This window comes from Chlamydomonas reinhardtii, chromosome 10 (assembly GCF_000002595.2).
Source record: "Chlamydomonas reinhardtii strain CC-503 cw92 mt+ chromosome 10, whole genome shotgun sequence".
Lineage (NCBI taxonomy): Eukaryota > Viridiplantae > Chlorophyta > Chlorophyceae > Chlamydomonadales > Chlamydomonadaceae > Chlamydomonas > Chlamydomonas reinhardtii.
The window spans coordinates 3,434,050-3,444,192 of NC_057013.1; the positions used below are offsets into that span (position 1 = coordinate 3,434,050).

A 10,143-nucleotide genomic window follows, 5' to 3' on the forward strand; every position below is an offset into this window, starting at 1 on the left:
GCAAGGAGTTAGCGGCAGCGCTGAGCTGGCATCCGGCACGAACTGTCCCTTCCCACCCACCTGAACTGAATGTCTCTGCTGTCTGCAACGTACCAGATAACGCGCACAGCCCCCCTCGTTGACGTTCCAGCCACCCCTACGTTCCACCCGGCATCTTGCCAACCTGCTGAGTAACATTGGTCGAGGGCGGACAATCCTCGTAAGAGGGGACTAAAGTAGTGGTCAGGTACGGGCTGCCACTGATCACCCTTCGGTGGGATGAACTGGCAGGTTAGGACTAGACACTGGACTTTCACGTTCGGAGACGGTAGGGTCTGGTCCAATCCAGGGGGTGACCAGTAGCTGGGAGTCATATGTAACCCTTCATATGTACCACGCACCTTTCGTCAATGTGCACTCGCCTTATACACGCCTGTGGCATGACTCTGTCCAAGCGTGCCCGGCCAACCCAAAGTGAGATGCGTTGTGCAGGTTCGTCGTGCCGAGTTACACTATCTGGTCGCTCTTCTCTGCATTCAAACGTCCTCACCCCCACTAACCTAACTGCTCTCATTGCCCTCACGGCTACTCTGGCTGCCACTCTCGCTGCTGCTCTCCTCGCTCTCGCTGCTACTGCTACTCCTCCCGGGCCCCTGTGCCTCCACCTGCTCCAACTCCTGATCTTCCTCATCATAGCCTCCATCCTGCGAAGAAGCTACCTGTACCTCGGCCACCGACGCTGCTGACGGCGGCGGCGCCAGCTCCGTGATGCCCACGTACCGCCGCGCCGCCGCCGCCACAAGCTCCGGCTGCATCCCATTGGCCCGAGCTAGCTCAAACAGCATCAGCACCTGTGGCGGCAGCTGCGGCCCCACCGCCTCCAACACCGCATCCAGCGTTGCCGTGCGCGCAGGCTGTGCCGCGGCATTGCTGGCGGGTGCAAGGTTCTGCCATCCGGCGGCCGAGGCAACCGCAGCCGCAGCCGCGGCCGTAGGCTCCGCCGCAGCTGGGTATGCGTCCGCATGGGGCAGGGCTGCAGCAGGATGCGGCGGCGTGTGCTGCCCCTCCTCCTCCCTGTCGTGCTGCGCCGCCCCTCCCTCCTCTACTGCAGCTGCAGGCTGGGGAGGCCGGCACCAGGGCCGCCACATGGTGCCACGTGTGCCGGCTGCCGCCACGCTCCTGCCGGTCGCAAGGCCCGTGTCGGGCTCTGTTGTACCCGCAGCGGTCCCGGTGACCGCCGCCAACGCGCCGAGCCGTTGCCGCAGCAGCGTCGCCGCCGCCGCCTCGCGCCGCCTCCAGCCCTCCTCACGCGCCCAAGGGTCGCCCATAGGCAGCCCCACTGGAGCCCAGGGCGGCAGCGCAGGCCCCTGCCCATCTGCCGTCCCTGCTGGCGCTGCCGACGATGCAGCCGCCTGCATGCGCGCCGCCCTGGCGGCGCAGCACTGCACGACCGCGGCGATGGTGCTGCGGGCCAAGGGCCGGCGGTGCGGCAGCGGCCGAACCCGCTGCGCGCCCACGCACGCCACAGCCGCGCCTGCCGCCGTGCCGGCTGCTACTTGTGACGCCGACAGGCCTGGCCGAGCACTGCTCAGCACACGGCTTGCAAGGGCGGGGCTGAGCAGGTCAAAGCCGGGGCCGTGCTCCGTCGAGGTGGCGATAGCGCCTGCGTCGGCGGTGCCGCTGCCGCTGTTCACTGCCAAGACCTCGGCGGCGCGCGGCAGCCAGGTGACGTCGCCACCACCAGCTGCGGCCAGTGGCGCCGCTGCCAGCATCACCCCTGCGCCCGTCCCTGGCCCTGGCTCGGGCCGCGGCGCCGCAGCGCCGACAGCGCCGGGCGGCAGCACCGTCACCTGCTCGCCCGCATGCTGCCCCAGCCAGGCCGGCCCACTGAAGCCCTCCGCCTCCGCGGGGTGCAGCTCCCGCCGCAGGTGGTGCAGCAGCCAGGCGCGACTGCCCGGCACCCGCACACCACCCCAGTCGTCTTCGCTCCCTGCGTCATCCGTCACTGTTTCTGCACAGTTGGTTGCCGCGCCCCCGGCGCCTGCACCCGCCGCCTTGCCAGCCCCTCTGCCACCTGGCAGCTGCGGTGGCGGTCTTGCGTCCGCGCCGGCGGTGCGGGCGGCGCGCACGCCGGGCAGCGGCAGCAACAGCCCTGGATCCAGGCGGCGTCGCTTAGCGTGTGAAGAGACGAGGTAGGGCACCCCCAGCGCGTGCGACTGCGGGGAACAAGAGGACACGGCAGGGATCAGGCGGCAAGGGAATGATCCATGCAAGTGTTCATGTGCTCGTGCCACGGCGCACACGCCATCAAGTCACAAGCTCACCCTCAAGCAAGTTCGTACACCGCAAGCAGCAGCCCAGTGCCGCGCCATAGGCGAAAGTTCCGGGCATTGCCGGACACGCACCCGCCGCCAGCCCCAGCCCCCATAGCCGCCCACACAGCCCACACAGCCCCGTAACACTCACCCCCGCCGCTGCCAGCGCTGCATCCTCGTCATCGAGCAGCACCACCCCGGGCCCACACAGCTCCAGCGGCGGCCGCAGCTCCGCCCGCCCGCGCCACGACAAGCCCCGGCCACGACCCGGCCGCTGCGGCTGCTGCGGCTGCTGGGAGCTTTCCTGCGAACCCAGCTGCTGCTCGCGGCCCCCCGCAGCCGACCCGCCGGCGCCCGAGGGCGCCTCCACATCCACCTCCATGTCCTCGCCGGCTCCCTCAGTCGCCCGCTGCTGCGGGCCGCTGCCTCCGCCTACACTGCCATCCGCACCAACACCAGCGCCGCCCCAGAGCGGCTGCACGCGAGCCGCCACACCGGGGCAGCTGCGACCCAGTGCCGCCGCCAGCACTTGCAGCGTGTCCACCGGCCGCGACCGCGACCGCTGCTGCTGCGTCCTGGCCTCATCACCGGCGACCGCACCGGGTCCTCCGTTGGCACCGGCCCCGCCGGTCCCTTGCCCGGCCGCAGCGCCGCCCGCCGCTGCCGCACCCGCCGCAACGGCACCCGGTGTGATCCAGGCCTGCGAAACCGCCGCCTCCACCGAAATGACGCCGGGCAGCTGCAGCCCCATCGCCCACTCGCCGGAGCCCACCGGCTTGGCCAGCTCGGTCCGCGCCGCCGCCAGCGCCGCCAGTCGGCAGATGGTCTTGATGCGGTGCTTCACAGCCGGGTCGCGCTGCGCCGCGTCCGTGAATCGTTTTATCATCTGCCTGCTGATGACGTAATTGTAGATGTCGTTATACAAAGAGGTGATGCGGCCAGAACGCTTCCGCCACGCCGGCTCGGGCTCGCCAGGAAGGCGTGCTGTGAGCGACCGCAGTCCCGCGCTGCAGTCCGGCAGGCGGGCGGCGGAGGCGGGCGCCGTCAGCAGGCGCGACGCAATGGAGAACGACATGCGCCGCCAGCCCGCGTCGGCGGCGAGTGGCGGATTCTTGGGCGCCCCGTTTGAAGCTTCAGCCGCAGCCGCAGCCGCAGCGGCAGCAGGTTTGGCGGCAGGGGCGTCGTGGGCGCCTCCGGCTGGTGGCGGCTGCGTCATCTTGAGCCTGACCCGGAGCGGCCACTCCAGACTGCGCATGAGCCCCAGCGCTAGGTGGCTGGCGCCCTCCGCCGCCGCCGCCCTCACGTCCGCGCCCCGCGCCGCCTCAGCCTCCGCCGCCTCCTGCGCCGCCACCTCTTCCGGCGGCGGCGGCAGCAACGACCGCGCCGCTACCTCCGCCGCCGCCGTCATCGGCCGCACCTTCTGCTCCGCCATCAGAGCTGCCACGGCCGCCGCTGCCGACGGCGGCTCTGCTGCAGCCGGCTCACCGCCGCCGCCTGCAGCCGCTGCTGCTGCGGCCTTGGGCACGCCGGCCCCTGCCTCCCTCGCCGCTGACGCCGCGGCCCGCTGCAGCTGCCTCACCGCCAGAGGCATGTGCCACGTGTCGCCTTGCGGCGCCTCTGCACGCCCCTGCGGCCGTGACAGCGCGGCCGCTTCAGCGGCCTCCGTGGCTCCACCTGCGCCTGTGGCGCCGACTGCATGTCCCGCCAGCAGCCAGGCCCGCTCGCCCTCCGCGAAGCCGGCGCCGCCCTGCACCACCAGCTCATCGCGCGAGTCCCCTGCCGCCGCCCGGACACCTGGCGGCCCGCCTCCACCCCCGGCTGCTCCATTCACCGCAGCGCTGGCTTGCGCTTGCTGGGACTGCTGGGACTGCTGCTGCCACTCGACCGAGGCTGCAATAGGCGGTGGGGGCGGCGGCGGCGGCAGCTGGTGTGCCAGCAGCGCCGCCGCGGCCGCCTGCATGAGCACCACGTAGGCGTCCGCAGCCACCTCGGCAAGCGTGCAGGCAGGTGGGCCGAAGCGGCAGGTGGAGGCGGGAGCTGCACCGCTGGCGGGGTGCAGAGGCGCTGAGGGGGCAGCGCCGCCGGGCAGCTCCATCGCCCCGGCGACCTCCTCCTCAGCAGCTGCCGCGCCGCTCTCGCGCCGCACGTACTCGTAAACCTGCGGAAGTGGCAGTGGCAGTTGTATGTGGCGATGGCAGGAGGAGTGATTGCATAGCGGCCCCTGTTACCTGCCAAGATGGTAAAACGGGTCAGCCACGCATGCAGCCCACGGGCGCACGCACACTCCGTGACGGGTGCCTCTTGTTGCCGCCCGCCCGCCCGCCCCACCTGCAGCGCTGTGACGTGTGCGGCACCGTGCCGGGCCACTGCCGCCGCCACCAGCTGCCGCAGCAGGCCCGTGGGGCCGTCCGGCCGCGGCGCCCCGCATGCCCAACACCCGCCACCACTGCTAGCTTCACCGCCGTGCAGATACTCCAGGGCGGGAGCAGCCGGAAACACCGCCTCATTCACCGCCGCACAGCAGCCGCCAAGCCGCCACGGCCTGCGCGGTGGTTGCTGCTGCGCCGACTGGTCTTCTGACGCCGCATGCTCCGGCTGCCCCACTGCCGGCTCCGCCTCTCGCACCCAGCGCCTGGCGCGGCAGCTCCAGCGGGGCGCGGGCCCCGGCTCCACCAGCCACAGCGCCGCCAGGGCCCGCTGGCCCGCAGCCGCCAGCAGCGGCTGCGGCTGTGGCCCCTGGCGAGGATGTGCCTGCTGCGGAAGTGGCTGGTGCGGAGATGGCTGGGTGGCGGAGGCGGGGCAGCTCGCGCCTGGGTGTGCAGTGTTAGGGCCTCCAGGTGCGGCCGGGAACAGCGGCAGCAGGAGTGAACGCGACAGAGGAGTGTGAACTGTGGAAAGGGAAGGTCAGGCGGGGAGTAAGTGTAACGTTTTGCCTAGCATCTGCAAGCGACACGGCGCGGTAAGGCGGTGTACATGCGAAGAAGCGAGGGAGCGGGGGTTGCCGCGGTCGGGGGATATGCCTGCTGGGAGGTGCTGAGAGGCCGTTGAACACCTGATGCTCCCTACAAGCCACCGCCAAGCATACAACACAAACAGGCCTGCCCCCGCCCCTCTCACCGTCTAGGTCCGGCGGCACCAGGGCGTGCAGCGGCGACAACAAGACAGCAGGAGCAGTGGCAGTAGCAGCTGTAGCACCAGCATCAACAGTAGTAGCAGCAGCAGCAGCACTAGCTGCATCACGAACACTTGCATCCTGTTGCCGCGGCGGTGGCTGCATCGGCGGGTGGCAGTGCTCGCCGCGCCGGCCGGCGGGCGTCACCACCCACAGCCGCAGCCCCGCGGCCGCCAGGTCCGCGGCGCTCAGGCCCCGGGGCAGGTGGAGTGCGGGCCCGGGCCGGTACACCAGCCGTGTGGCGGGGCAGCCCGGGTGGGCGCAGCGCAGCACGTCCTGTGTGCGGTGCAAGGCGGTGCGCTGCATGGTCGGCTCGGTGAGGAATGCTGTGCAGTGCGCGCGCGTTTGATTGTGCAAGTGCGTGGGTACGCAACCGAACATGTAGGTAATGGGCGATAAGCACCCAGGGAGGCATCGATGTAAAGACGAGGGCGTCTTCATGCCGCCTAGCTGCCGTACGCATATTAGTGTGGCGGGGTTGGGGTTTCATCATCAGCAGGGGCCTCCGGCGCTCACCTGTACCAGCTCCAGGCAGCAGGGCAGCGCGGGCCCTGTGGCGGTTCCTGCACCTACGCCCTGAGCGCCCGCAGCGGCTGGCGCTGGTGCTGCTGGCGCAGGTGCTGGCACTGGTGGTGCCGGCGCGGGGCCGTAGTACTTAGTGGTGGTGCGCACCAGCGTCCAGCTGCAGGCACGCAGGCAGGATTGACAGGCAGGCAGGATTGTCGATGAGATACACAAGGCACCGATCTCACACAGAGTAAGGCAACATAGAGCAGCAGCAGTTCAGGCCGGACAAAGCCCCCCTGCCCCCTGTGCCTGCCCCCCTCTCACCACTGCTCGCCGCCGTACGCCTCCGCCGCGTGCCTCAGCGCCACGTCATCGCCCGGCCCCACGTCGCCGTCCCAGGCGGGGTCCGGCACCGCCAGCTGCTCGTCCACCTCGGCCAGCTCGTACTCCGCCTGCCCGCCCGACATGACAGCGGCGTAGGCGGCGGCGTCAACACGGCCCAGGGGCTTGTTGGCGCGGCCCGCAGGCAGGCGGGTGGCCTTACGCGCCCCCGGCCCCGCAGGCTGCGGGGGCACACCGGCCGCTGCTGCCGCGGCGACATCCACCGCCGCGGCGGCCGCGAGGGCGTCTGCGGCGGCGGCGTCAGCAGTACGGGACAGCTCCGAGGCGACAGCGGTGTTACCTGCGGCCGCGGCGTCATCGGCCGCCCGCCGCAGTTGAGCTAGTGTCTCGCGCACGTGTGCCGGCAGCTGAGCCTCTTGCGGCGCCTCCGCAGCCACCTGCCCCGGTCCTGCGGGGCCGGCGGCGCTGCCATCTGGCCGCCGCCAGCCACACCGCCGTGCGGTGTGAGCCCGGGCCGCCTCCGCTGAGACCATGGCCGCTGCTGGTGCTGCTGCGGGGTGCGTCCCAGATGCCAACCCTCCTGCTGCTGCTGCTGCCGCTGCTGCTTGCCCAGCACCTGCCCCCGATGCCGACCCCACCGCGGCCCCCGCGCTGCTGGCTTGAATCCTTCGGACCTTGAACCCCATCCGTGCAGCGGCCTGCATGGCCGCAAGTGCCCCATCATCCGCTCCAATGGCTCCGGCCGCGTCCGCTGCGGCAGTAGCTGAGCCAGTGGCCTTGGCCGGGCCGCCTTCCCGCAGTTGTCCCCGCTCCTTGGTCTCCTCGCTTCCGTCCTGTGCCTGCGCCTGGTCCTGCCCCTGTTCATGCCCCTGCCTCTGGCCCTGGCCCTGGCCCTGACTGCCCGCACTGGAGCTGCGCCATGGGGCGGGCAGTGGCCCCAGAGGCCAGTGCCAGCCGCCCACACACACCGCAGCTCCGGGGCCTGAGCGGCGGCTGCCGCTGCCGGCACCGGCGCCAACAGGACCGGGCGGCACAGCACGTGCGCCCGGCTGCGGCTGCAGATGCAGTGCGGGGTGGCGCGGGCGCAGCGGTGCACCGGCGCTCAGGGCCCTGTGGAAGCGGGCCGCGGTCCGGTGTGTGCAGTGCTGGTATGGGATGCCCTCGCCAGCTGGCCGACCAGTGTCACACAGCTACGCGCGGTTTCTGACGCACTGCACCTCGCCCTGGGCCCATGGCCACCGATCTCCACCACGAGCCCCCCCCCCACCACCGCCACCACCACCGCCACCACAAGCCCCCCGGCCCCCACCTGCCCCCCACCTGCAGGTCCTCAGGCTGCTGTCCTCCTCGTCGTCCAGCTCCGTCCACACAGCCAGCGGGCCGTCCGGGCGCCGCCGGGCCAGGCGCCCGTACCTGCAAAGCCAAACAGGGATAGGCGGTTGAGCGACACCACATGAGCTCACGCACAATCGCATCCTGCGATCCATCCTGCGATCCATCCTGCTCCCACGCTACAACCTGTACGTTCCCGTGCCTCCAATCCCCACGCGACCTCCTCACCCGCACATGCCCAGCTGTCCGTACCTGAGCTGGTCGTCCTCGAGAGCGTTGAGACACGACATCGCCCCAAACCTGCAGTACACACAGCAGCAGCCACGCACCAGGTCGCGCGTACCACCCATATTGCATTAACAAGCATCTTTCTCACAGCTCAAACCCCGGTCGCGCGTTGCCGTACACCCCGACTCCCCCCCCCTGCGGACCCCACCTGGCGTCCCATTGCTCCGCCGCCGTCAGCCGCGCGGCGCCGTACTCGCGGAAGGGCAGGTCCGCCGCCGAGCCCTCCCCCGGCCGCAGGAACAGGCGGCTGGGCATGTGGCTGGGCGGCAGCGGCAGCCCCAGCGCCAGACTCGTGTACGTCAGGGCATTGTACTTCACTGCCAGGCCGCTGCTGCCGCCGCCAGCCCCCTGGATGTTGCGGCCGCCGCTGCCGGCTGTGCCACTGCCGGTGCCCAGCCCCGGCGGCGGCGGGTCGGCGAAGGGGTTCTCAAAGGAGCACATGCGCTTGTTGATGCTGAAGGCGTTGGGCGCCCGCTTCTTCTTCAGACCGTACCGCGACTTGCCACGGGCGCCCTCCAGGTAGGCACCACCGCCAGCAGCCGCCAGCGCGGCAGCGGCGGCGGCGGCGGCGGCTTCGCCGCCGGCTGTGCCGCCGCCGCCCTCGGCGCCGGGCTGGCTGCGAAGGCTGCCGCCGTTCCGCCACCACCCATCCGCCAGAGCCTGAGTGGTGTTGAGGAGGGAAGAGGGCCCACCGGCGGCGGCTCCGCCGCCGCTGCCGCGAGAGGGCCCGGCCTGCCCGCCACCGGCCTCTGCGGCGACTATTGCTGTGTCTGCCGCCGCCTCCAGACCCTCATCTGCCGCCGCGTCTGCCACCTCACCCTCCTCCTGCTCCTCACCCTCCTCCTGCTCCTCGCCCTGCTGCTCCTCCACAGCCTCCTCCGCCTCGTCACCCAGCAGCGCGTCATCTGATCCGGTGCCGGAATCCGAGCCAGACCCTGAGCTGCTTTCCGAGTCTGACCCCGAGCCTGATCCAGAGCCCGAGCCGGGCTCTGACTCGGAGCCGGATGCAGAGCTGGCTAGCGCGCCCTCCTGGTTGAGTGGCACCATCAGATCATCATCATGGTCACCTTCCTCGCCAGCCACCCCGCCCTCGCTGTCGCTGTCGCTCTCGTCGTCGCTGTCATCCGGCGGCGCCCCGTCGTCGTCGTCGCTCTCACCGCCGCTGCCGCTGTCTTCAGGCAGCCCCGCGCCCGAGTCCCAGCCTGTGCCCTCATCACCGCCAGAGCTGCCCTCACCGCTGTCGTCGCCGTCGCCGTCGCTTCCGGGGCCACTGCGGCCACGGGCGATGGCGCGCAGTGTGGTGAAGGCACCAGGCAGGGCGCCCAAGGCCGGCAGCGGCGCGGGCGCCCCTCGCCCCGAGCGTGGAGGCGCAGGAGGCCCGCCGCCTACACGCAAGGCCGTGCCGTGGACGCCAGCAGCACCAGCAGTGACCGCAGGCATCTCCCCGTGTTGCTGACGCTGGCGTATGCCCGCCGTGACACCCGCCAGCAGGCTAGCCAGCCCGCCAGCCCGGGCCAAGCCCGGGCCACCCCCGCCGCCGCCCCCGGCCCCGCCGCCCCCGCTGCCGCTGCCCAACGAGCCGGCTGGAGGTTGGGCAGTTGGCAGAGGCAGCCCCAGGACAGGTGCTGATGCAGGCCCGACATGCGCCAGAGGCGCATCGGCAAAGCGCACATGCTTGGCCGGCGGGCGCGCGCGCTGTGCACCAGCCACGGTGTCGCCAGCCGCGCCATCGCCGGCGGGCGCACTCGCGTGCCCGATGCGGCCATGTCCGTCCGGCTCCTGCATATCTCCTATGCACTCATCATGCTTCTACCGCCGCTGGCAATCACATGAAATCGCTGTGAACGCCATGGACGCCGACGCCACAATGTTCAGGGTTTCAACGCTCTAGTAAGTTGCAGTGCAAATAAACGAGAGAAACGATGTTAAATTGAATGAAACAGGAAAGAATGCTTGTGTCGACTTTGGCGCGCCAAATTCTCAAATGCTGTGCGCCCAGCACAAGAGATAAGCTCTCAGGTCTAGCATGTTCGTGTGCGTATGCTATATATGATACTGAGGTGGGAAATCCCCCAACGTCAATTGTCGGCTGTCAGCGCTGCATGGGGCGGCGCCACTTCGGCACGGCCCAAATACACCCCAGGCCCCCTAGGCGTACCTTCTCCGTACCGCTTGCCGGCGAAACCCCGTATTACCAGGAATACCTTC

At 70.6% G+C, this 10,143-nt stretch overlaps 1 protein-coding gene across 1 annotated transcript; it reads right to left on the reverse strand.

Moving 5' to 3' along the window:
• Positions 1-257: 257 nt before the first annotated feature.
• On the reverse strand, positions 258-9,943 carry CHLRE_10g444650v5 (uncharacterized protein). The gene is made up of 9 exons (XM_043066851.1): positions 8,084-9,943; positions 7,900-7,947; positions 7,636-7,728; positions 6,298-7,425; positions 5,983-6,148; positions 5,412-5,742; positions 4,623-5,182; positions 2,446-4,452; positions 258-2,195 (listed from the first exon to the last, which is right to left on the reverse strand). The coding sequence occupies exons 1-9, from the start codon at positions 9,718-9,720 to the stop codon at positions 540-542; spliced, it is 7,626 nt and encodes a 2,541-aa protein (XP_042920248.1). The 5' UTR covers positions 9,721-9,943; the 3' UTR covers positions 258-539.
• Between the last annotated feature and the right edge of the window lie 200 nt (positions 9,944-10,143).

What these genes read in the sequence shown, in the direction of transcription:
- CHLRE_10g444650v5 (XM_043066851.1), bottom strand. Translation starts at nt 9,720, where the DNA reads ATGCAGGAGCCGGACGGACATGGCCGCATCGGGCACGCGAGTGCGCCC. An exon ending in CTCGAGGACGACCAGCTCAG is followed by an intron (nt 7,729 to 7,899) that starts GTACGGACAGCT and finishes TTGGCTTTGCAG; the next exon opens with GTACGGGCGCCTGGCCCGGC. An exon ending in GCGTACGGCGGCGAGCAGTG is followed by an intron (nt 6,149 to 6,297) that starts GTGAGAGGGGGG and finishes GCGTGCCTGCAG; the next exon opens with CTGGACGCTGGTGCGCACCA.